This window comes from Primulina eburnea, chromosome 3, assembly GCF_022965805.1.
Source record: "Primulina eburnea isolate SZY01 chromosome 3, ASM2296580v1, whole genome shotgun sequence".
NCBI classification, from domain to species: domain Eukaryota; kingdom Viridiplantae; phylum Streptophyta; class Magnoliopsida; order Lamiales; family Gesneriaceae; genus Primulina; species Primulina eburnea.
Genome location: NC_133103.1, coordinates 47,926,618 through 47,954,182, shown reverse-complemented (window position 1 = coordinate 47,954,182; position 27,565 = coordinate 47,926,618). Strand labels below are relative to the sequence as shown.

The following is a 27,565-nucleotide window of genomic DNA, read 5'->3' as shown; positions in this document are numbered from 1 at the left end:
ACTGACATATCATCGAATTTTGTTGACACGACAACAAACATTGACAAGGTATCGATGTTATATATTAGTGTTACAATGCAAAAAAAAAAACTAGAAATGGAAAAAAATATTACCGATGAAATCGAGTTTTCACGAGGCAATGCTAATTTTAGTCAAATATATATTGATGTATGACATTTTTAGTAAATTTTATTGAACTAATGATAGTTATTTAATTATTTTTTATTGATTAATTTTAGACAATTTCTTCAAATAATATAATTAAATTGTTAATATCATTGTTAGATTTTAATAAATATTTTTTTCTTATAACTATAATTATATTGTTAAACATGCATGAATGTCACAAAAATTTTTTTAGCCACATAATTATAAAAAATTAACAATTTAATTATATAAATTTGAGAAAAAAACTAAAATTGATCAATAAACCAATGTTTTCATAACTAGATTGATGATTGAACCGGTTTACTTCACAACATTGATTCAACCAGACGGTCGGATTAGAATAGTGTCATATTATATAAAATAATAATATAATATATTAAATAGTAAATTTAAGTTATAATTATAAAGATATCATATGTGTATGTAAATAATATGTGTATGTAAATAATAAAATATATATTCATCAAGAATTTCTTTAAAAATAATCTCTAATACTACTATAATAATATTTTAACAAAGTTCAAAATTCAAATAATCATCTATATAACTAAATGGTTTTGGGAGTAATTCGGACTGATCCGTGACCGGTTTCGGTCGAACCGATCGAATCAACCGGTCCGAAACAAAAACATTGCAATAATCACATAGTTACACGATTATAAGTCATTTAATAATATATATATAATTAAAAATATCACAATTTTTTTTAAAATATAATATAGAGTATCAAAATTCATAATTTATATCCCTAAAAGAAATATTTCTACATGTGTATTTGTATATGTACGGCATATCCAACTCCTGCCGCATGTTCCTACGTGGAGACAATGACAGAGAGGACACACTCACACACACATGTACTATATATATCCCCCATCGACCGGTGGTGCCAAACGGAGGGAAACCTGATTATTTCGCCCTCTCAAAAACCCTAATAAAAAATTCCCTTTCAATCTTCATTACAGGAATCAAGAGGAAGATTTGAAATTAGAGGAGAAAAGTGAATTAATTCAGGCTAAAAATATCCCAATCTCCCCATGGTTGCTGCATTTCCTACATCAAATCTATCCCCCACCGCAGCGGAGGAAAAGCACGGCGTGAAATTGAAAACTCCGCCGTTGGAAGAGCATGGCGAGGATGAGTTCCAGAGGAGTAACACTCCTCTGAAGTACATGACCCTTTGCGAGGTGTACTCCGCGACTTCGCCTTGCGTTACCGCTTCTGGGTTAAAAAAAGTTAAGACCGCCGCCCGTAAGTCATCACATCGGGAAATGGAAGACGGTGATCAATTGTGTGTGGTGGTGATTAAGCCGGCTGTAACTCGGGTTTATTCACGACAGAAGAAAAGGAAGGAGGGATCGTTTATAGAAACGGAATTGAGTGAGGACGGTTTTAGTGGGACACCTGATGTAGAAGAGGGATGTGGGAAGAGTGTTGTAAAGCGGAGGAAAGTTGGGAGCAGCACGGAGCTGATGAAATTGGGGGTTGATTGCGAGGAGTTCAGTAAATTAGACGTTTGCCATAATGTTGATAAAATTAAATGTCGAAGTGTTGAGAAATATACTAATCCTGATACCAGTGTTGTTGATTGTAAGAGTAAAAAGCGGAAAAATGATCCTGATGTTTTTTCCAAAAGTATTTTGAAGAAATCCGGAGGTGTTAGGACAAAAAAATGGGTTTGGTATTGTAAATTACTTTTCTTTATCATTCCCAGGTTTACTTACTGAGAACATTCTTTTGGGATTGGCATCTAAATTGGGTGTTTCGTGCTGTATGCAGGCTCCGCTTTGAGGGCATTGATCCTAAGAAATTTATTGGGTTACAATGCAAGGTATGAACTTTTATTGAATTGAAAGTGGGCATGATATTTTTTGTGCATATTTGATGTTGCTTCGTTAATAAATATATCCATCATGACTTCTATCCAATTTCTTAATGTTATTGGTGGTAATGGGCTAATCACATCGACAGTGGAAAATTTGACAGTTTTTGTGAATTTTACATGCACTTGTACCTGCATGAATTTATATGTAACAGGTGTACTGGCCACTTGATGCACGATGGTATTCTGGCAGTGTGCTTGGTTATGATTTGGAGGCTAGGCGACATCATGTATTGTTCTTACACTTTTGATTAGTTGAGATAAATAATGCTGTGCATTTTCATACTATGACACGGATCATTGAAATTTTTGTAATTTTTGTGTGTAATGTAGGTGAAATATGAGGATGACGACGAGGAGAATTTAATTTTGGCAAATGAACAGGTCAAGTTCTATGTCTCCCATGAGGAAATGCAGAGTTTAAAATTGAGTTGCCTCGAGAATAGTTCAGAAACTGATGCTATTGATGTGAATGAGATGATGGTGTTGGCTGCAAGCTTGGATGATTGCCAGGAGGTTGAATGTGGGGATATAATTTGGGCTAAACTTACCGGTGCGCGGAGCCCCTTTGATTTTTTTTAAACATTGCATATCATTTATAGTATATGTTTCTGTTGAATTACCCTTCATAATGTAATGGATTTCATGTTACTTTGCGATGTTTATATTTTTGAAATCATTTGTTATAGGAAGTTGCTTCTTCATTGCCCATCCCTCATCCTTCCAAAAAGAGCTGCTACGTGCCATTAGGATTGTTCATGATTTCCCTTTGGCTAGTAGGATTAAAATGCATTTATTGCATCTCTGATGATTATTGAAGAGATTCTTCATTTTTAAGTGGAAAGAGAATTTTTTGCTAAATAACTGGGTACTGGCAATTAAGTTGAGTGATACTGATTTTGTTTTAGCAGCTTTTCTGTTAGTGGCTGAGTATACAGATTTTTGAACATATGGGAATGATATAGTAAATTTGGGCAAGTCAGCGTTCGTAAAGGGAACAATCATTTCAAACAATATGCACGTGGTGCCACAACAAGATGTATATAATTGTTGCTGTTAAATTAATGATATCATCCCACCACGATTACTGCAGTGGAAAGCAAGAAGATGTTGCCTTGTTCACAGCCAATCATTTGATCATGGAAAATTATTATCCATGTTAAAGCAAGTTCTTTCGTACGTTAAGTTCATATCGGAGGCTTCAAATTAGTCATTTCTTATAATCTAGCAATGCCAGTGAAATAAAGGGTTTGCAGAAGGGAAATCATTTTGTGCACATTGTTTAAATTAATAACTTAAATTGTGAAATAACTGATATAGAAGATATTTTTGCTTATTCTTTTTTATGAGGTACTAAGAAAGTGTTCAACAAAATTTAATTTGGGTTCAATGAACCTAAGCATTGATAGTAGATCCTAAAACATTTCCTCAAATTTTTTCATGGCTGTACTTGGAGTGAATCTAGTCTATGTAGGAAAAAATGGTTTGTAAAATTATATGATGAAATAAATAGCCAAGTATCTTGGAGCATTGTTGCTAGAAGCAAGCCCACATGAATAAATTTTAATTTTAATTGTTGTATTACCTTGAATCGGATCAAACAAAGTCTGTTCCATTTCTAAGGTTCATCGAGGGACTAAAATATGATTTTACACAATATTTGATGGTATCAATATTTGCGTAGTGAAATAAAAGCAATCACGAGTTTGTTGCAAAATTGCAATTAATCCCTTTAATTCATGCCATGGAGTGCATAATAATTTTAATTTCTTTCGCTTCACTTGTCAGACATGCATCTATTTCCACCCCTTCATTTCTCAATGTTTGATCTGACAATTAGAAATTGCAGTTCTATATGACACAGAGAGAATATAATATAATGGGTTTGGAGTTCAATTCATTGTATTAAATTATTTCTTCAAAGTTGTATTGCCCTCTTTTTGTGTATATGATTAAGGAATTTCAAGGTTCTTGTGCACTGCATAATCCACAAGTTACAAGCTCGTGAAAGTCCATGCGAACTCCATTGGCCTTGCTTCATATATTTATGCTGCAGATGGAACCTCAGTGTCTATTATCATAAAATTTTAATTGGCTGGTTTTGTTAAGCTATTGTAATAATGATGAGTTAATGTACCTTCGCCGACGAGAATTTGTACAACTCTTTCCTGACAAACATAATTGTAGAACACTTAAATGTATCGATTCTTTGGTTATTACTGATCCTTGTAGTGATTAGCATAAATAAAATTCTTAAGTTACGGAAAAGAGAATAAACAATTTAATTGGCTGGTTATCATAATATTTTAATTGGCTGGTTTTGTTAAGCTATTGTAATAATGATGAGTTAATGTACCTTCGACGACGAGAATTTGTACAACTCTTTCCTGACAAACATAATTGTAGAACACTTAAATGTATCGATTCTTTGGTTATTACTGATCCTTGTAGTGATTAGCATAAATAAAATTCTTAAGTTTCGGAAAAGAGAATAAACAATTTAAGTTGGTTGGGTTTAATTTTCCCCATTTCTTACCTAGAATGCAGATAGTGAACTGACATACTGGGCAATAGTTGTAAATAGTATCACAATTAAATTTAAAACAATATATTGTCGCAATAACTACTTGTTAAAAAAAGACAAACCTCCAGTCCCTACCCGTTGAAAATAAACAATCGCATATTTGACAAAGAACTAAGAAATTTATTTTAAAGGAAAGAGTGTCCACGACCCTCCTCCCATAAGCTTCGGAGACTTGTCTAAACATTTGGATTTTAAATACGTAACAAAGATTAGTTGGAATTGCAGTCTCCATTTAACACTTGATAACGGTGGTTCGATCATAATAATTCGGTCTCCAGATTTGTTCAATGGATGCCTAAAATTAACATTAAACGCTCATTAACTTTCCTTTTTATTTTCTTTTCATTTATATCTGATGCCATTTGTCTGATTCTTGTTTTTTTTTCTCTCATTTAATTGCTCTCGAGAAAGTTCCATTACCATTTTTCAAAATTTAGCGATCACATATTAAAGTAACATTTACTTGTAAAGCGCTAATCGTCGCAGAAAATTTTGTTATTTTTGAAATAACTGGCTGCTATTTAGGTTTACATGGTATTTGCTTTCTTACTTGTAATTTTAGAGGTTAGCCTGTTCGTTACCTCTTACGTACTAAATTCTTTCGAGCTGGTAGGGCTTCATACCATCCCCCGCCCCCCCAAAAAAAATAAAAACATTCCTAAATGCTTTGGCTTTACCGAAAAAATCCATTTGTATTTTGGTGCACAGAGTATGACTTTTTATCAAACAGTGAGAGCTAAAGCCCCTATTCAGTTAAATTATCAAATTTTTTATGTAGGACATGCTGTTTGGCCAGCTATTGTTGTAGATGAATCTCAAGTGGGTGACCGCAAAGGTTTAAACAAAATATCTGGGGAAAAATCAGTCCTAGTGCAGTTCTTTGGCACCTATGATTTTGCTAGGTACCTTTTCTTTTAATGTTTTTAAGAAATTTACTTACCCAAGATTATGAGGCAGTTTTCTTGTAGTGATTATGCTGCTGGACATCACGAGTAATTTTTGGGTAGTCTAATGGATTTTTGATTGCTTCTTATAACATTCAGGGTAATGAAAAAACAGGTTTTCTCTTTTCTCAAGGGCCTTCTTTCTTCCTGCCATTTGAAGTGCAAGAAACCAGCTTTTGCTCGAGCATTGCAGGAGGCAAAAATGTGAGTTTTTAAGTCCTCAAAGCTCAGACCTTTAGAATTCTAAATGAACCTGAGCATTTGCAAAACAGCATTCTGTAGATGAGGAAAGAGTGAGAATGTAGAACCCCATCACGTTTTCCTAGTGTGGTGTCTTTGTCCAGATATTTTCATATGCAGAAATGGTTTAAAACGGTATATGAGACAATGCTTCACCTATCATCTATACTTTCTTCAGCTCTTTGTATCTTAACATGTAACACGTTCTCTATCGTGAGAGCCCAGATGCTTTTCTTTTTTCGCTTTTTATTTTTAATTTTAATCAGTAAATGTGAATTTATTGACCAAAAGAGTTAGGTTACATCATACTCCTGAGGCCCCCCATATATGGGCGAGTCAACAAACACAAGTAGCAAAGTAACACAAGCGATGCATAGGACACCGGGCATACCCGGGCGGCAGTCAAGTTAAAAACTAAGTGTGGTTGATGAAATAATTTTAATTGTGGCAAGTCTTGAGTTACTGTTTGGTTGATACGTTTCCCTAGAGTGCATTAAAATTCGTTCCAATTCTCCATAGTTCTTGATGAACTTTGTACATATTTATCTTTTTTGCTAGCTTTGTTTTACCCATTTTGAACATTGTGGTGATCGGCTATTTCCCTTCTAAAATCCCCACGAGTTACTCATGAGCTGCTCAAACTCAACTTGAGATCGGTCAAATCAAGCTCGAGTCAAGTTTTGACGAGCCGCTCACGAGTTACTCATGAGTAGTTTGATTCACTTGAGTACCCATAGTCGACTGTACAAATGCGATGAGAACCTTCTAGAACCTGATTATACCAAACCAAACCATCTAGAACCTGATTATACCAAACCAAACCATGGCTAGCTGTCCAGAAATTATGCGAGTTGTCGATTTAAATGACCAAAGTACTTTATGTAATGTGTTGATGGTCGAACCCGTGTTTATAGATGTTGACTTTGCATGGTTTGAAAGGTCTGTTTTCAACATTTTTGTTGTATAGAATGACGGTTTCTCTAATCAGACTAGAAAAAAGTATCTTGGCAATTGTTTTTGATATCCTCAGGATTCTCTCATCTCTGAATGGGGAGATAATGCCTCATTGCCTTATTGTATGGATTTGGGATGAATTGCAGACTGAAACCATGATTTTCATGCATTTAAATTTTAATGACAGTTAATGAGTTGTATATTAAATATTTGCTTGTATTGGGTCATTTTCACGAGTATGAATAATATGTTAACAATAGATTAATTTAAAGATATTTTTGCGTTAAAATTTTGTGGAGAAAAAAAGTTGAACAAAATGTTGCATCTTTTATGATTGCTAAAACTTAATCGATTATTAATATTGGATGCATTTGATTAGGTATCTTAGTGAACAGAAGCTCCCGAAAATAATGCTACAGCTGCAAGATAGTGGTGAGGCTGATAATAATGATAGTGGAAGTGGGGAGCAAGAAGATGGAGCTGATTCATGTGATGAAGAGGGCCTAAGCCATGGAGATATATCAAGGAAACTTGAAGACCTCAAGAGCTGCCAACTTGAATCTGGAGAGTTGCAAGTGATTAGCCTTGGTAGGTCTTGATAAGCTAACATCTCTGTACATTATATTGGTGAAATGTTTCTCTCTAAATGTTATAGGACTTGCTGTTTCAGTAGCCTCGCTTCTCCTATTTTGAGTGTTCCATATTGCCACTGCCTGATATTGAAAATATATGAGAGCCTGCAATACGATGGGGCTCGATTTTGAAAAGGCGGTCCCAAAGCCTATGGACCTTTAACACTAATTATTCTATCTATTTTGCATACTTGTGATAGCATCTATGGCGTCGTGATTCTTTATTTTTACTTGTGAAGGGAGTAGATCTTTACCCATATAATTTATGAAGCAACTCTCAAGCTCATTACGAGTGATTGGACATGCAGGAAAGCTTTTCAAAGACTCTGATAATTTCCAAAATGAGAGATTTATATGGCCTGAGGGGTATACTGCTATGAGGAAGTTTTCTTCAATAGCGGGTGATTTACTGCTCTTGATGTCTCTTTGGGCTGTAGCTTAATTATTTATTTCATGGTATCCTATATTATTATTGGCTTCATCCTTTTCCATATTTGGTTTTAATCCGGCTTCAGATCCAAGTGTGTGCGTTTTATATAAGATGCAAGTACTAAGAGATGTCGACTCCAGGACCAGACCTCTATTTAGAGTTACAACAGATGATGGAGAAGAGGTATCAGGCAGCGATATGATTTACAAGATTATCAGTTTCTCCTTGTTCCATTCTCGTGCATTTACGTTTTGTTCATTGTCTTTCTCTGCATGATTTTACTTTTCATGTTCATTGCTATTTTCATGTCCCTTTCCCTTTATTTTTTATTTTCTGATGCTATTTCATCTGTACTGTACTACGTTGTTCAGTGTTTACTTGTTCTCAAGAGTTGCCATTCCTGATGTTTAACTTCAGCGCTTGTGCTTTTTGGATGTGAACCTAAATCGATTGCGTCAAATTTATGCTGAGTATGCGTCCTCGTGAATGTAAATTTCTCGAGTATGTGAATTATGGCATTGAGGCATCCTAGAGACTTATGTGAAATGAAATGAATTAAAATTATACATATCAATTCTTTTCGTGTTTTACTTTATTTTCTTGTTGCTTTTTACCTTTTATTATGGGGTTCCCTTACCTGCTGTTTGATGTGTTTTTGTTTTCGATTGATTCTATGTAAATTTTGTTTGAACTTGTTATATACACCCTTAATTACAGATTTATCCCTTTTGTCGAATTATTTTTCCTTGCAGTTTAATGGATCAACTCCATCTGCTTGTTGGAATAAAATATATGAAAGAGTTAGGAAGGTGCGAACAGGCCTTTCTGATCACAAAGCTGCTGTTAAAACTGAACAGAGCTTTAAATCCGGATCATTTATGTTTGGTTTTTCCCACCCAAAAGTTTCAAAACTCATCAAGGTAGGATGTACAATCGTACTATCTATTACTCGAAGAAGTTAGTCTTCTCTCCTAAGCATTTACCAAGTTAAATTGATTTGCGCACTAGTTTTACCCCTAGGAATCTGTAATTCATTTGAGCTTGCTTTATGTTGTCCACGTATGTAGCAAAATCAGTAATTTCTCAATCGGACAATGCATGTAAAATGACAGTTCAATACTTTTTTGAGTCAGTTTGATTATATAACATTTTAGAATGTAATATCCTGTGTAGCCTTAAACAATTTCAAATTTCCCTTTTAGCATGACAAATTATACCATCTAGAAACTGAATCAAAATAAAAGCCTGATCCGGTGATCCCAATTCAACATTTCATGACATAAATTTTTCTTTTGACAGTTTGCTTGGACCTTCTGCATTTGCCCTCAAGAGTTTACCTGGGAGAGCATATTCTTTCCCCCCAAAAGTTATGATTAGAATATTAGGAAAATATCTTGCTACATATGTCAGCTGTTCCTAAACATAACAGTCACACTTCCATGTAAATTTCTCCTTTTGTTGTATCTTATCTGGACTTCCGTATTTTTGTAATCGGCATTTACCTTTAAAATCAATGACACGTGTCATAAATACTGGGGAGGACACGTGTATGCGTGTGCGTATTTGTTCTATATTTACTGTTACATGAGGGCTACAGTTTGTTTGCTTTTGCCGTAAACCCTCGTTGGTAATTTCGTGATTTCTTATTGCAGTGAAAAATTGTTTGAACCCATTTTTCTGATGCCTATCATGGATTGTAAATTTTCTTCCTAATATTTGCAGGAAATGTCAAATTACAGGCTGAAATCAAAAGCCTCTCAATCTGCATCTAAAAGAACCAAGGGTAGAGAAGGTTACAGACCTGTTCACGTTGAATGGAGGGACCTTGATAAGTGCAATGTTTGCCATATGGATGAGGTAAATATTATTTTCTAGTTATGGGTCAGCTGTATTAATTAAATTCGAACTTGACTTTGCCTCTTTTACTTCTGGAGCAAGAATTTCTTCAGAGCGTTTTGCTACATTTTTCTTTGAAAATAACTCAAAAGATATTTGACATTTGTTCACTCTTTATATCATTTGTGCTTGCTTAGCAACATTAATTACAATAAGCATGCAGATGTTTTCATTACTATTTTAGGTGGATGATTGATAAACGACGCTCCCTCATTTGATTTATATTTTCTCAAACTTCATTAAATCACGTGGTTGGTAATAAGTTGGATTTTAGATTTTGATGAACCATCACACCATAATTGATGCGATGTTTTATCAAGAGAGCAATAGTGTTGAGCATTAATTCCTTGAGTTATTTCAATCTCATTCTGGTTAACATTTCAAAATTCCTTTCCAAATTCATCAGCAGCTTCTGCAACGTAATATCCTCCAAAACCTAATGAATCAAAATAAAACAGCATTCAATATTTCAATAACAAAGCAAAAACTATATATGGTGGGTGCCAGTGGAGAAACGAGAAAAGAACAAGTGGATGGAATGGGAAGGGTTGGAAAGAGGAAAAAGTAGCAACTGGCTCTGTGGTGGTCATGATGGTGCATGGGTTGTCTTGAAGTGGTGGCGGAAGAAGTTGTGAGCTCTGCCATGGTGTGGAGCTGTGTTGATGTTGAAAGTAAAATGGAACTTAATTTTTGGAAGGCAGGGACTAAAGGGTGGGGATAGTGCTGGTAACTGAGGAAAAGAGTGGTTGGAAGTGGTTTGGCAGTGGAAGAGCACCCTTGAATATATTCCAGAGCTGGGTTGCCTTGAGCAGCCCCACTGCTTGGACTTTTCAGTGAAAATATGATGCTTGCTGTACAGAAATTATAAGAATGAATGAAAACAAACATTGTTTTTGAAAATGTAAAACGGAGGATATAATTGTATTAAAATTTAATCTTACCAGACAGTTGGTTTAGGCTCTATTACTTTTCAATAATCACATCACGATATTGTCTCTTAAACTCTCTATCAGCCTCTTGATGTATAAATTCTACAAAGTTTTCACTTTATCTGCTGATGCACATTTTTTATTTCAGGAGTACGAGAGTAATTTATTCCTTCAATGTGACAAATGCCGAATGATGGTATGTCTGCGTTTTACCTTGTTATGTCTTTGTTTTTAAATTGAAATCTTCTGCTTTCTTCTACGTTATGCATCTTCTACTGTAGCTTCCTGTTTTGGTTGTTTTCTTGTTCATGCTTGGTACATAGGAATGGAATGAGGATTCCCAAAGCTATTCCAAAACACATTATTGGTATTAGTAATGTCTATTCGCAGATTCATGGCAATAGAATCTGGGAATAGTCATCCCTTCCATTCCCTATGGGAATAGCCAATCTATTTACCCTTTATTTCACCAACCAGTCAAAAGATTGAAATCAAATTGTGATTCGTTATTCCATTCCTTTTTCAACCTTTTATGATACCAATCATAGATATGGTATATAAATGACATTCAATTCCTATCCCTGTTCCATTCCAAAACTTCTCATTCGTATCTTATCCAATTCTTGTGAACCATTATGGCCTAAAGTTATAGTTGCATCCAGCATCCCATGTCTATTGGCTTTATATTTGTTGAGCGAGCGAGTGGTTGCTTCTTGTGGGGAGTTTGTCATGATTATGTTTGGAAATACTTGTTTGAATCATCTTGGCTGTCTTCACTTGTTTGATTTCATCTTGGTTGTATATTTTGTAGAATGCCATTCTAAGGCGGTACTACTATCATTTAAATTTCTTATCTTATATGTTCGTGCTAAAAGTTTTTGCGGTATCATGGTGCAGTTTATCGGTGATGTTTGTGTCTTTTCTTTTTAAATATCCAGAATAAAGCTGCTTGTTGATAATATGATCTGTATCCAGCAACAAACTCTCTGTAGCTGAAAGCAAAATAATTTACCTACTCATTGCCGTCTTATAGCATGAGCTTATTGGCTGATTTTCTAGCACACTCGAAGGCCCCTTAAATTGAATTGACATTGACTTCTGCAATCTTTGAAGCTCTTCAAACTGCAATCTTTTCATCAGCAACGCGACCTTAAAATTTTCCTCTCCTTCCATCAGTCTCACTTGCAATTTTTTTGGTTATCTTTTGTTTTCTTAAAATGAAATTATTTTATTTGCTTGATCTCTATTACCTGTAACGTCCAGTAAATATTCATCCAGGTGCATGCTAGATGCTATGGTGAAATTGAGCCTACTGGTGGCGCTCTTTGGTTGTGCAACTTGTGTCGTCCTGGAGCTCCTGAACTTCCTCCTCCCTGCTGTTTGTGTCCTATTCTAGGTATTTAAAAATTCATCTGTTTTAATTTTCCTTCCTCAATTTTGTCTGCATATCTATTTGGGGCGTTGGCTTTTTGTAATATTAAAGTATGTGACTATGTCATGATTTAGGGGGTGCCATGAAGCCGACAACAGATGGGCAGTGGGCTCATCTTGCTTGTGCTATATGGATACCAGGTTTCTGTCGTGTTCACAATTTTTTCCATCGTGCATAAAAATATTGAAGTTAATCAATTAATTTGTTATAACCAGAAACTTGTTTATCTGATATTAAGAAAATGGAGCCCATCGATGGGATTCACAGAATCCACAAGGTATCTTCTCTCATTCTAGTATCCCTTGTGTTAAGTTCTGACTTCCTCTTTAGTCTTTAAATCTTATCCTGATTAACTACTTTTGAAGTGCCCCAGGTCCTTTTTTACAAAATCTGCTGATTTACTCCTGAAAAAAAGCTTCAAAATGCTAGGCAGTGTTCATTCAATGCTAGGCAGTGTTCTTAGTGTTCAGTTTAGTTTTACTGAAAATTATAATACTGAATATTTTTACATTTTTACTTTCTTAATTGTGAAGGGCCGCTGGAAGCTATTATGTAGCATATGTGGTGTTCCTTATGGTGCATGTATTCAGGTAGATTATTCCTGGTTCTTTCTGCCCTGTGCCTGGTTTGTCACACTCTTTTTTTTTCTTTTGCTCTTGCCTTCTTACAAGGTTTTGATGTCACATTATTTTTCTTTTGCTTGTTTGTTTTCAAGGTGTTGCTAGTCCGATTAATTTTACGTTTCCATTACACAATGATCTTCATACCATACCCCCTTCATGCATCGTGTTTCAGTGATAATGAACCAGGAAAAATTATTGCTTATCATATTTCTTAATCTTATTCCTTTAGTATGCTTTTGTTAGATATTATTTTTCAGAATCTTCATCGAACGCTAGATGACTTTTTCTTTTTTGCGCTCCATTGATAAACAGATAGCCGCAGTTTACAGGCATGGCCATTGAAATTTGAGCTATGTAATATTTATATTGCTCCAGATTTACATAATCATTATGATGGTGATCTTCTGAAGTAATTTTTGGTTTCTTTAGTTCAGTTGCACTGCGTCATCTTTTTCCTACCTTGCAGTGTTCAAACAATACTTGTCGTGTGGCATATCATCCTCTCTGTGCACGAGTTGCTGGCTTTTGCGTCGAGGTATGAAATGACTAGAGTTTCCCTACACCTGACTCTGGAGGAATATATTTATCCTATGTCTGAACTATGAAGGAGTGTTTTTTTTTAATCATATCAGCTTATTCCCACCTACTGTTTTGTTGTCAATTGTTGTCTGCTAATAATTTCTTACATTCACGTGTACTTTTATGTTATATGAAGCCCGAGGATGTTGATCGATTGCATTTGATTCCATTTGATGAGGATGAGGAGGATCAGTGCATTCAATTATTTTCCTTCTGCAAGAAACACAGACCCTTATCCAGTGAGCCTTTGCCCGATGAACGAATTGGGCAGCAAGCCTGTGAACTCGGAGACTATAATCCACCTTTAAACCCTTCTGGTTGTGCCCGTGCAGGTATGCTAATCGATTATTTGTTTGTTTGTTTTATTTATTTTTTGCATTCTATACATGACACTCTCTCAGAAATACACAATCAGTGTCATTTGAAAATGCTACTTGTGCGTGTATTCATTTGGTGCTACGTGATTGAGAATGGTTGACTGTGAAATATTTTAATCTACTTAGTTTTTAACCTTGCAATCTTTTCCAGGAAAAAAACTTGCAATCTTATATGCTCAGTTCTCTGTCTTGGATCTCTCTTTAGTTCATTGCCATATTGATTGTCTTACTCAATATAGAACTTTCACATGAGTGGTGGTTTGTCGTGAGGGATATGAAAGAAGATTTTAATAGGGTTTGGTTTGGTGGAAGAGCTTCTATTTGCTCTCTAGTTGTGAGAATTTTTTATCCTTTATGTGTTTCTTATTGACTGAGAAAAAAGCTTCTGTTTGTAAATATGAGCACTCACCTCACTGATCTGTACCTCGACACAAACCAAGCTTCAGTTCTTTAACTCAAAACACTTGATGTACTGGGTTGATGATGCACAACAACTGATTTTACAAATAAGATTTAGATTGTGTTAGTCTATCGAGTTTAAGAATTTTTAAGAAGTTGTTCATCTGGATTGCTATATGTATGTAAATTATCATCTCATTATGGATTTTTCTTTGCAAGTAGAGCCTTATAATTCTTTCAAAAGGCGAGGGAGAAATGAACCTGAAGGTCTTGCCGCTGCTTCATCAAAGCGCTTGTATTTGGAGAACAACCCATACTTGGTTGGTGGATACAGTCCTCATATGCCATTTTGGAACAAATCCTCCAGTGCACTGGATGGCTTTAAATATTCTGTTGACCTTCAGAAGCTACAGATGCATCAACTTGACCCATCTAGTGAGATGCTTTTGGTGTCTGATAAGTACAAGTTCATGAGGGACACCTTCAGAAAGAGACTAGCATTTGGTAAGCTTTTCTGCGGATATTAATGATCATTTTTCTTTTGTTGCTTGGTGGACCAAAGGTCACACTTGAATGTTTGTTATGCTGTCAATATTTTCTTCTGCTCCTTTCATCTTATTTCAAATCCTGGGAGTCTCCGGTGTGGTTTGCCTTGCCGTGAAATTTTTAATGTAAACATTTGATTGTTAACGTTAGCACTTGTTTTTCTCTCCTCTAAGTTGTCTTTCTAATTGTAAATGCCTGAGGTGGTAGAACAAGTAGATTTTTTGCTGCAACTATATCTTATTCATCTGTAACTTATATCGTTTTGTGTTTTATGAAAAAAAATTTTGCCTGGTAAATTCTCATCTCCCACGCTACTTGCTTTATCCTATCATTATCTTTACAGCCTGCTCCTTTTTCATGGAACCATTCAATTCATCGGACTGTTGAACATCACCAGAAGTTGGTCTTGAGTTATTCCGGTTTCCTGTAATTTCACATTCATTGCCAAGGTGTTTAATCTAATCCCAGCTGGATCTTTTCCATTCAGCCAGCCATACTTGTTTGGGGTTTCCTCATGTCGTTTGTACGTGATTCAATGCTATGTCAGTTACTCTTATGCTTCGTGGCATATCTTTCACAACCTTCTATCTAGCATTTTTGGATGAGAATTGAATTATGTGCATGCAAATGTTTTGAATCATTATTTCCCTAACCTGATCACCAATCATTTTTCATAGATTATTATGGGGTACACAAAAATACTTCTGTGTTCACAGGCGCCTTATCACAACCAGCACCTGAGTAAAGTGATAAATGGAGGGGGATGGATCTATTTAATTAACATTTTTCTCATTTGATTTGAGTTATTTGTTATGATATCAATCAATAATTTATTGTTTACTTTTTTCTGGATTTTCAGTGGAAATTGTTAATTTAATCTTTCACATTTGAACTATTCTTGGTTTTAGGGAAATCTAGGATACATGCTTTTGGTGTCTTCACTAAATGTCCGCATAGGGCAGGAGACATGGTAAATTGCCTTGATATATTGCATAGTAATTCTGATAATTTACATCTAAAACATTTTACATTCTTTCATTGTAGATAGTTGAGTATACTGGGGAAATTATTCGACCTTCGGTGGCTGATAAAAGGGAGCTTTCAATATATAATTCACTAGTTGTAAGTCACTCCATCTGTTTTGATGAAATTGTATTTTGACATGCTATCACTGAAACTTTGGGTGTTAAGGTGCATGCCAACGAGGTCATGGATAGACTGGTGCCTAATCCAAAATATTCCATGGATATAGCTGTGACTGACATACTTTAAAGTCCGAGGGATCCGTGGTTAGTGTCCACAAATAAAACTGGAGTATGTGTTGATTTGATAGGATCAAGATGATTGGTTTGATGGAATCAATTATCATAATATTTGATTTGATTTAAATTAAGTTTAGTAAGACAAGATATTCTTCTAAACTTATTGAGATTTTATTTAGATATGATTTCTGGTGTTTGCAAGAATACTATGCGCTAGCCTTGGATATAGAAAGCAATAAACAAAATAAAATTTTCTTTTCTTCTTGTCTTGCTTTTATTTCTGCATGACTGAGGATCGGTCATGAACTTCAAAGCATCCATGGTTGGCGCCGAGCCTGCTTCTTCTGCCACACGTGGTGGTGGCAGCACATCGGAGAGCGGTTCTCAACTTCCTTCAAACGTTGCCCTATCGATGGCTGATAACGATTAACAGATTGAATGAGAGAAATTATCTTGAATGGACACAATCTGTCCGTCTTGTAATCGATGGTAAAGGAAAATTGGGTTACTTGAACGGAGAGGTGAAACCTCAGATTTAACAATTGAATCTGGGGATTAAGATTCTTCTGTCCAGCATGTAGTTGAACATTTTACGGAGGTAAATATGAGCCCTTCAAGGGTCTTGTTTATTCTCGAAGAGAAAATGCAAAGAATTGAGGAGATCATATCCCACTTCGAAGCCATGAATCAACTCTAAGACTGGATCAGGTAATTCGCACTCCCAACATAATTCCCTCAAGTGATATCGATCTTCCAAATGCTCAAAGAAAGGGTACCCGGGGTCATTCACAAAACTTTCTCTATCTAATTTTGTGTTTTGTAAAAATTTGTCACACACCTGTTACTCATTTGTTTCTAAGTTGGATGCTGTTAGTATTCCAAAAAAGGTACACGCGTGCTTTGTTGGGAATCAACCGTGATCAAGAAGATGTTGAAAGACTAGCACTACAATTGGGATGTGGTATAGAGAATTGGCCTATTCAATACTTGGGAGTACCGTTGGGAGGCAATCCGTTACAAGCATCGTTTTGGGAGCCCGTGGTGGCTAAAATATCGAAGAAATTGGCTACATGGAAGAAATCATTCTTGTCTAGAGGGGGAAGACTAACATTAATATTATCGGTTTTGAACTCAATCCCGATATATTATCTGTCTTTGTTTAGGGTCCCCAAAATGATAGTGAATTCGATGGACAAGATTTCAAGGAATTTTTTATGGGATGGGGTGGATGGTGATGGACATATTCATCTGGTAGCTTGGGATCATGTTTGTAAACCAAAGGATAAAGGTGGATTGGGAGTTGGGAATATTCACTTCAGAAATAAGGCCTTGCTTGGGAAGTGGTGGTGGAGATTTTTCCAAGAAGAAGGGACTTTATGGAAGAAGATAATTGTTAGCAAGTATGGGTTACAAGAAAATGGGTGGGATGCGGGGTTGGCAAGAAATGTAACGTTTAGATGTCCATGGAAGTTTATTTCCCGTATATACCCGACTTTTAAACAAAGAGTTTCTGTTCAGGTGAGAGGAGGGAATAGGGTTAGATTTTGGGAGGATAGTTGGTGGGGGGACTCTCCGTTCGAAGTCAAATTTCCAGCTTTGTTTCTGCTTTCATCAATTCACAACATGCCTATATCATTCTTTGTCCAGTTTGATAGTGTCTCACGTAATCAATCTTGGGTTGTTCAGTTTCGTAGGGAGGTGAGAGATGAGGAACTTGATCAGTTGTCAGAGTTACTAGGAGTCCTAGATTCGGTTAGGATAGTTGAAGGGGTGGATGATTTTATTCAGTGGAGTGGGGATTCTTCGGGTATTTTCTCGGTCAGCTCATTGTACGAGTCTTTTTTCCCAAACAATCTTTATCCTCCTTTCCAAAGTTTCCAGGCCATTTGGAAAGTTCCGGTTCCAAGCAAGATCAAGATTTTTTCTTGGACAGTTACTCTGGGTAAGCTACCTACCTCGGAGATAATTCAAAAAAGATGCCCGGGAAGTGCTTTGTCTCCCAACTGGTGTGTGCTGTGCAAAAATGATTTAGAGACTCGGGATCATATGCTTATCCATTGTCCATTTTCGATATCATTGTGGGAGCGAGCGTTGCAAGAACTATAGTTGGTTTGGGTTATACCTAAGTCGACCAAGGATTTATTCAGCATGGATTTGGGATGCCTTACATGTAATAGAGGTAGAATATTTTGGCAAGTCGTTGCCCATTGCATCTGTTGGACGGTTTGGTTGGAAAGAAACAGAAGAATTTTCGAAGATATTGAAGCAAATTCAGAGATGTGCTGGGACAAAATCAAGACTACCATTGCGATGTGGATCGGAACTCATAAAGATTTCGAGAATGCTGCAGTTTTTGATTTGATGAGACAGTGGGATTATGTGTATCACTAATTTATTTTCAATATCGGTTACAAAATTAACTAAGTGAACTTCTAGTCCACTTATGTAACCTCTTATGTAATCACTTTATCATTAATAAAAAGTCGTTTCCCATAAAAAAAAAGAGGTTTCCGAGGAGATGAGAGCTCTGGAGAATAACTCTCTACTTGGGAGAAGGTTGAACTACGCTGTGGGAAAGCTGTTGTGGGATGTAAGTGGCTCTTTACTACAAAATATAATTCTGATGGATCTTTGGAACGGTATAAAGCTCGCTTGGTTGTAAAGGTTTCACCCAAGCATATGACATTAACTACTCTGAAACTTTTTCTCTCAACACCATTCGAGTAAATTTTTTTGTTGCAGTGAATCTTGATTGCTCATTAAATCTACTGGATGTGAAAAATGCTTTTCTTAATGGTTATTTAGATGAAGAAATCTATATGAAGCCTCCACCTGGATTTTATTATCATTTTGGATCGAAAGTATGCAGATTAAAAAATCCTTATACGGACGAAAACAATCTCCTAGGTCGTTGTTCGAAAGGTTCACAATATTTGTCAATGGACAAAGCTATCATCATGGACAATCTGACCATACGTTCTCCACAAAAAGGTCTGATTTGGACAAAATCTCCGTATTGATTGTTTATGTTGATGACATAATTTTAACAGGAGATGACATAGAAGAGGTGATTAGATCGAAAGAAAACTCAAAAACAGCATTTGTTGGAAATCGTAGACATACTAAAAAGATTTGGCATAGTCTCGGGTCTTAAGATTTATATGGAAAAAAGTATGGTGGTGGGTTTGTTTATGGCCGACGAGGAAACATGTGAAATGGCACTCACGATCGGGTGCAACAAAGGTACTTTCCCAATTAAATATCTAGGTGTCCCCTTAGGAGGTAATCCTTTGAAGAAGGAGTTTTGGGATCCAGTTTTAGTGAATATGAAAAGAAGACTAGCAAGCTGGAAAAAATCTTTTTTATCAAGGAGAGGGCGACTTACACTGATTAAGGCTGTTTTGAGTGCATTACCGTCTTACTTTATGTCTATTTTCAGAGTTCCGAATAAGGTGGGGATTATTATGGAAAGATTGATGAGAAACTTCTTGTGGGATGGGCCGGATGGTGAGAAGCATTGTCACGTGGTAGGTTGGGATCAGGTGTGCAAACCGATGGTCAGCGGGGGTTTGGGATTGGGAAATATCCGTTTAAGAAACAAAGCTCTCCTCGGTAAATGGTGGTGAAGAGGTTCAGTGGATAAGGTGATTTTGTGGAAGAAAGTTATTACAAGCTTATATGGTACTCACGATAATGGATGGGATTTGGGGCTGGCGGGGAACTCTACTTTCAAAAGCCCGTGGAAAAGTATTTCTAGATCGTTCCCGGCTTTTCATCGATTGGTTAGGGGGGTGCTTAAGGAGGGCAATTCTATTCGGTTTTGGGAGGATGTGTGGGTGGGGGGGGGGGTTCTTTTTTTTATTCGCTTTCCTTCATTATTTGCGATTTCTATTCTTACTAACAAACCAATTACGAGTTTTGTTGAGGTTGTCATTAGGGGAGGGTTTAGTGTCCAACACTGGGGTTTAGAAGGAATTTGTATGAGGCAGAAGAGAGTGAGTTCAGCGAGCTATTAGGGGTCCTACAAGATGTTCGGTTGGAGAGGGGTGTTGAGGATTATAGAATTTGGTTGGGGGATTCTTCGGGGTTGTTTTCGGTTAAATTATTTTATAATTCTTTCTTCATTTCGACTGCTTCATCTCCTTTCTCTTACTATTTCAATATCTGGAAAATACCTGTCCCGCCGAGGGTTCAAGTATTCTCGTGGATTGTGGCGCTGGAGAAGTTGCAGACTTGTGATGTGATGCAAAGAAGATGGCCTACTAGTGCTTTACGTCCTCAATGGTGTTGTCTGTGTCGTAGGAATGAAGAGAGTCAGGATCATCTACTCCTACATTGCGCTTTCACTACACGGATTTGGCACAAGGCTTTCAAGGAGCTGCATTTTGTGTGGGTTGTACCAGATAAGGCTAAGGAGATGTTTACTGTCGAACCGAGCTTGCACAAAGGAAGGTCTGGTTCATCATCGTCCATTGCATTTTTTGGTCAATTTGGTGGGAAAGAAACAAAAGATTATTTGAAGACAAAGGAGGAGGCGGTTGATGAACTATGGGACAAAGTCAAATTCAGAGTGGCAAGTTGGACGAAGATACAGAAGGGATACGGACACCTAAGTGTCTCAGATTTATACAGGGATTGGAATTTTGTTTTCAATTAACGCTTGGGTTGTTCTTCGTTTTTAATTAAGTAGGAGCATCTATTTAGTTTCGCGGATTACTTATCCGCCACTTGTACTAAAACTTTTTTTAATCATTAATATAATATGTTTCTTATAAAAAAAAGAGATTCAATATTTGGGGCAGTTAAAATACTTTTTTCGAATGGAGGTGGCAACGTCCTAGAAAGGGACTATAGTATCCCAAAGAAAATATGTTCTGGACCTCTTTAAAGAAACTAGGATGATTGGATGCTAACCTTCTGACACTCATGTTGAGAAGCTAGGTGATATCAAGAATGAAGTTCTAGTTGATATAGGGAGATATCATTGATTGGTCGGAAGACTAATTAATCTATCTCATAGCCAACCAGACATTGTTTTCACTGTAAGTATGGTAAGTCAATTCATACGTTCGCTATATGAAGAACATCTTGATGCTGTATATTGGATTCTGTGGTATCCAAAAAAGACACCAAAAAAAGGATTATTCTTTGAAAAAAATGAGAAGAGAGAAATTGAAGTGTATAATGGTGCTGACTGGGCTGTATCAATGACCGACCGTAGATCAACTTCAAGTTATTGCACATTTGTCAGGGGTAACTTGGTAACCCGGAGAAGTAAAAAGCAAAATGTCGTTACAAAAAGTAGTGTAGAAGCCGAATTTAGATCCGTGACTCAAGGAGAGTGTGAAGTTTTATGGCTAAAAGGTTGATGGATGACTTAGAGAGGCCAAGGAATTTTCCTTTGAAGTTATTTTGTGACAACAAAGCAGCGATCGATATTGTTCACTATCCTGATTTTCATGAAAGGACCGAAAAATCGATGGACACTTTATAAAAGAGAAGCTTGAAGAAAGACTTATTTGCACGCTAATTGTTCCAAGCACATTGCAACATGCATACATCCTAACTAAGGGCCTATCTATACAACTCTTTGAACAGTAAGTGAACAAGTTGTGCAAGATGGACATCTTTGCACCAACTTGAGGAGGAGTGTTGATTTGATAGAATCAAGATGATTGATTTAATGGAATCAATTATGATAATATTTGATTTAGTTTAAATTAAGTTTAGTAAGACAATATATTCTCCAAGACTTATTGAGATTTTATTTAGATATGATTTTGTGGTGTTTGCTAAGTGTACTCTGCACTAGCCTTGGATATAAAAATAATACGTAAAATAAAGTTTTCTGTTATTCTTCTTGACGTGCTTTTATTTATGCATTGTGTTTTTTCTCAAAATGAAGTGAACAAAATGAAATCCCTTCCCTTAATTTTAGCAATTGATTCATAATATCTGAGATATTTTAATCAAATAAGATGCCGAAACATGGCTAATCTAGGCATTGAACAGGAATCTTTGATTGATTTTTACTTTGTTGATACACCTTATCTAAATATGCTGGCCTTAGTAACTCAGTCGGAATTACAAGTTCATTGTTCTTATTCCTTCTTTTCCCTGATTCCCTGCTACGTCACTTCTATTTGAAAAGTGAATTTAGTGGATACCTGGTTTGATAACAACACTCAATCCCAATGAGATTAAATGCACGCACCCCTCTTTTTCATTTGATGCAACTGTTTAGTCTATTTGCTTGTATGACTGATGTTATAAGATTCACTATATCATGTCAATGATGCATCACATCATATCTTCTGCTTAAGTTATTATTAATTTTCTCTAAGCCAATTAAGTTACTTTCTTCAAGTCAATTTCCGGAAGAGTGCTCCATCAGCCAATTAATAGACATTTTTTTTATTTTATAAAAAAACGAAATTTTATTAATAATTTAATAGATGTTAATTACATTAAGTGGACACCTTTGTCAACAAAAACTACATAAGATCGATGCTCTGTCAATGATATTCATTAGCCCAATCTCTCAATATATCTGAGCTCAACATATTCTTAAATTCTTCATGAGTACCAATCCACGTAATAACTTTGATATTGATTTTATCCCAATATTCGTCATTGTTGTCTTCCGTATTCTAAAAAATTCTTCGATTTCTCTTTAGCCACGCTGACCAACATATGTCGTGACCACCACTTGCCAAACAATTGTTCCCCTCTTGCCAATTAGATGTCCTAGATCCATAGCGAATAAATCATTCGTTGACTTCGACACCACCCGAACCAAGTCCAATTCTTTCAAAGCTCTAGCCCACAAGCCGCTCGTGAATGCACAATGAATGAGCATATGATCTTGTGTTTCTATATCATTCCTACACAACACACACCAATTGGGGCACATATCAATTGACGGCCACTTCTTTTGCATAATCTCCGAGGTCGGCAACTTACCTAGAATTGTTGTCCACGAGAATACCTGGATCTTTGTTGGAACTGGATCCTTCCATATAACATAGAAATATGAAAAAAAAGGGAAAAGCTACTTTCGGGAAAAAATGATTCAAAGAAGGATTTGACTGAGAAAAGACCAGAAGGATCCCCACTCCACACTCGGCTTTCATCGACCCTTTCAATCAACCTAATCTTATCTAACACACCTAGTAACTCGGTCAACCCTAATAATTCCTCATCTTTCACAACCATTCGAAAATGCAGATCCCATGATTGGGAAGACGACGAACTGTCAAAGTGAACAAAATATGATATAAGCATATTATGAACTGCGATTAATAGACATTCTAAACAACTCCCATATGTGTTGACCTCTTCTTTCACAACCCTTCGAAAATGCAGATACCATGATTGGGAAGACGACGAACTGTCAAAGTGAACAAAATATGATATAGGCATATTATGAACTGCGATTAATAGACATTCTAAACAACTCCCATATGTGTTGATAGAAGGAAGATATAATAATGCTGCCTTCTAACAGAGATTGTCCAGGAAATGCAACATTTTTATGGCACATCTCATTTAAGAACATCAAGTTGTATCTCGTCCATTGAACATGGCATCTCTTTCATCACATTTTCTGGTTTTGTTGGTTATAGAGCAATACATTTTTTTAAAATTGATTTGCATTTCCATCTTGGTCAGTAGATCTCTCTTAATCTTTTCTCCCTCCCCCCTCCTCTCCGCATATGCTCCAGCTCATCTTATATAAAGAGTCACCATCGTTTATTAGTTAAAGTATTTAATTAATTCCATTTTCCGCTGCCTGGATATTACATTCCAACAGCAATCGACTCTTCCAGATGCATTTTCTACTGAAATCGTGAACTCTTGTTTGATGAGTGCATTTGTTTTTGTCAGATGTATGCATGCTATTGTCTTCAACACTTCCATGAAATGGAATGCCTATAACAATGCAATTTAATATGGTACTAGATCATTATTTGATGGTTTGATGATTTTAATGACTATTTGTTCGCCAAGCTTAGTATTATAATATATCATCTTGGGTTTGTGTGTCCATAATTTTTCACAGTTGGAGGATGGAATTTATTTGCATTTTGAGTAAAAGTAGCTCATTAGATAGCAATTGTACATTCGTTAATGGTGAAATAAATCTGCTTTTGAATCTTTAACGTCTTTCATGCAGGGTGCTGGAACTTACATGTTTCGTGTTGATGATGAACATGTTGTGGATGCCACAAGGGCTGGAAGCATAGCACATTTGATTAACCACTCATGTGAAGTATGTATGAAGCTTATAACCATTGTTTGTTTCTTGAAACAATGTTCTCTTTATTGGAGAAAGATTAAAATGACGCAGATACTAAGTTCTCTGGTTTTAACGGATTTTTGGTGTGAAAATGCTAAAATAAAATTTTCTACAGCTGGAAGTGGTAAATTATGGTGCTTTATGGAAATGCACATCTTCTCCAACTTGTTTCAGTTGTGTAATATTCTTGTTTCAAAAGGCATGCAATTGCCTGTTATTGGAGACACCAATCCGACTATAATTTTGTTGGATGCTATTATGATCAATTGAATATCTATTGGTTTTATTCTATCTCCAATCTAAGCCCGACGGTCTTGGAGATTGGTTAAATTGTCGTCCTCATAATTTATTTGTGCTGGTGGGGAAAAAAATTCCATCCGGAATTGAAGTTTGGGATGTGATATTACCTAGATTGCTTCATACCTGCAAAGTTATGATTAGGTGTGCAGTAGTGCTGACTTTAGTAATCTTGTGAAGTTATTGCCATAGCTATAAACTTGATTTGTGTTTTCGTGTTTCTTTGTTTGAGGTTTTCGCTCCCATGCGGAACAATAACTCTATGTTCAACAGCAATTGCTGTCACATCAGTCATCCTTTGCATCATGTTCTAGTAATTTTATCCTCAAAAGTTCGGTTTTTGTTTCAGCCGAATTGCTATTCAAGAACTATTAGTATCAATGGCAACAATCACATCATTATATTTGCCAAACGAGATATAAAACCGTGGGAAGAACTGACATATGATTACAGGTATTTCACCTTGTCGTATAACTGTATTTTATGTTGATTTCCAAAACATCAGTTAATGGGTTTCCTCCGATATTCAGGTTTGCGTCAAAAGATCAACGGCTAGCTTGTTATTGTGGATTTCCTAGGTGTCGGGGTGTGGTGAATGATGCTGAATCTGTGGAACGAGAAAAGGGGATATATGTACCCCGTAGTGAACTGAAAGACTGGGAAGGTGAATGAAATAGGTCAGTCAGTCAGCCCACAATTCTCTCTAATTTCTTTAATATTTACTTTTATATTCTTAAGTTGTTACAATGATGAATATAGCCATCAGTTTCTCCATCTCACCCTTCTGGCCTGGCCCGTTCCTTTAATGAACTTAAACACGATATGCAGTCAAGTCTGTCAAACATGACCCCTTTGTGTACAACCCGTAACTTGAGAGCATACTTTGACAGTTTGAAGTTCTATTGTCACCTAAGTCATTGAAGCCAACATGGCCTTTGTTATGCAGTCCAACATAGAGAGCAGTCCTTGGATTTATAGAAGTTATCGAGTTTGTATTGAATTTTAAAGTGTCTATGCAAATTATTTGTTTCTCGTATTGGTACATGGAGAGATACAAATGGCACATTCTGTAGGACGAAATTATCCTTGCTGCAGAGTAGAAGTCATGTGTATGCAGGAAATTAAAGGAACTAGATAAGACGAGGTAGGACCTAAACTATGTGTGCTTTAGGGCTGTTGGCTAAGTGGCTCCGGATTAAGAAATTAGTTCTGTCAGGAGGGTTATTATTTCTTCATCCGTGAGCAATTAATGACTTATTTTTACGTACTATATGCAGGTTCTGTAGGTAGTGGTACATGGGATTGGATCGAATTGTTTTTTGGAGCTTCCGGCTTCCGGAACCATGTTTGAGCCTTTGAGCTTTTCTTTCTGCTCAACTTTGCATTCTTGACATTATCATTAAACCAATAAAGTTTAAACCAGTTCTTATGATATAGGAGAGACTTTGGAGCTATTTATTTAAAAGTTAAACCAGTTCTTATGGTATAAGAGAGACTTTGGAGCTATTTATTTAAATTTGAAGTTTGTTGACATGCAGAATGCTGTGTAGATTGGTTTCCTAAAATGTGAAAAAAAAAATGATCAGTTTTTAAAAGCTTGTTTGTTCTTTATTTTAATTTCATTAATTCGTAGGATGGTAGAATAAATGGTATGTTAATCTATTACAATTATTTGTTTTTTTATATATAATTTTGAAATACTCTTTCTTCTATGTAACATCCTTAATCTCCACCTGGTTTGACCACAGTTCCAAAACTAACTTTGTCGGTTCCAGAATCAATGGTTTGATTCCAATGAAATCTTAAACCTTCGATGGTTTTGATTTTAATGAAATGTCAAGCCGGACTTAAATTGTTTGGATATGGTTCTGTTTTCGTTTTTAGTCGTTCTGTTTATAAGGAAAATAATTCTTTTTTTGAAAAGTAGAAAGAAAAGTAACGATACAATATGTGGTATAGTAAAACCAATTAATAATAATATTAATATTTAATTTTTGATTATAAATAAATTAAAATAAGATGTTAAAATTAATTTATATAGATCAAATGGTTAAATAGAATTATTTGTATACTACGAAATCTTCAAATTTAAGATTAATCTATGTTTTCTAGTTATTGTTTTTGAAAATATCGTTCATTTCAAATAATTGCACCACCTTTTGAGTCATTAAAATCGAGGTATGATCTTGTCTTTTTAATTTTTTGTAAAAAAATTATAGTTAATGATAATAATATAAGGTAAATATTTTAATTTTAAAAATATTAGAGTGCAAAGCAACACAATTTGACGCTATCTACTTCAACATATTTTTCCTCAATTTTAATTCTAATTCATATGTAGTAAAAAAATTAATTTAGTAAAAGTTGTGCATAACATATGACCAGTAAATAAAGTCATGCCAGCGACCCTAGTATATATAACGTGGGTATATTTATTAAATATTAATTTTGAGTATAACAAAATATTTTATAGAGGAAACTATATGTAAAAAATCCAGCATCGTATATTTAATTATTAATAATAATTAAATTTAAATTAGTTGTGGAAACCAATAATTTAATATTGACGTGATAAATAATTAAAAAGTATGTATATTGTGAGACAGTCTCACGAATCTTTATCTGTTAGACGGGTCAACTTTACCGATATTCACAATAAAAAATTATACTTTTAGCATAAAAAGTAATACTTTTTCTTGGATGACCAAAATAAGAGATCCGTCTCACAAAATACGACCTGTGAGACTGTCTCACGCAAGTTTTTACTATTATTAAATAACTTATGGATGAATTAGGTGAAACTTTTAGGATAAAATAAATAAATTAAAAGTAATACAGTACCACAAATTTTTTAAATCGAAAAATACATATTTGGAGCTCTTTTGCCTAGGGATGTAATCGAGTCAAGTCGAGTCGAACTTTTGAATGTTTGAGCTTGGTTCGTTTATAATCGAGCCGAGCTCGAGCTTTATTTAACGAATATATGCATAGCTCACGAGCTTATTCAAGCATTTATCGAGCCTAAACAAACTTAATAAATAAGAATTATACATTTATATTTTCATTAAATTAATTAAAAAGTAAATTATATA

General features: G+C 35.5%; 1 protein-coding gene across 1 annotated transcript; it reads left to right on the top strand.

Moving 5' to 3' along the window:
• The first annotated feature begins 1,045 nt into the window (after window positions 1–1,045).
• On the top strand, window positions 1,046–25,923 carry LOC140827741 (histone-lysine N-methyltransferase ATX2-like). Its single transcript, XM_073190547.1, has 25 exons — window positions 1,046–1,849; window positions 1,948–1,999; window positions 2,206–2,280; window positions 2,384–2,603; window positions 5,413–5,536; window positions 5,678–5,782; window positions 7,152–7,360; window positions 7,713–7,805; window positions 7,920–8,017; window positions 8,587–8,754; window positions 9,557–9,691; window positions 10,808–10,855; window positions 11,938–12,055; window positions 12,166–12,231; window positions 12,307–12,368; window positions 12,625–12,681; window positions 13,181–13,249; window positions 13,430–13,625; window positions 14,292–14,573; window positions 15,524–15,585; window positions 15,660–15,737; window positions 24,054–24,149; window positions 24,823–24,926; window positions 25,004–25,150; window positions 25,751–25,923. The coding sequence occupies exons 1-24, from the start codon at window positions 1,206–1,208 to the stop codon at window positions 25,143–25,145; spliced, it is 3,303 nt and encodes a 1,100-aa protein (XP_073046648.1). The 5' UTR covers window positions 1,046–1,205; the 3' UTR covers window positions 25,146–25,150; window positions 25,751–25,923.
• The last annotated feature ends 1,642 nt before the right edge of the window (window positions 25,924–27,565 follow it).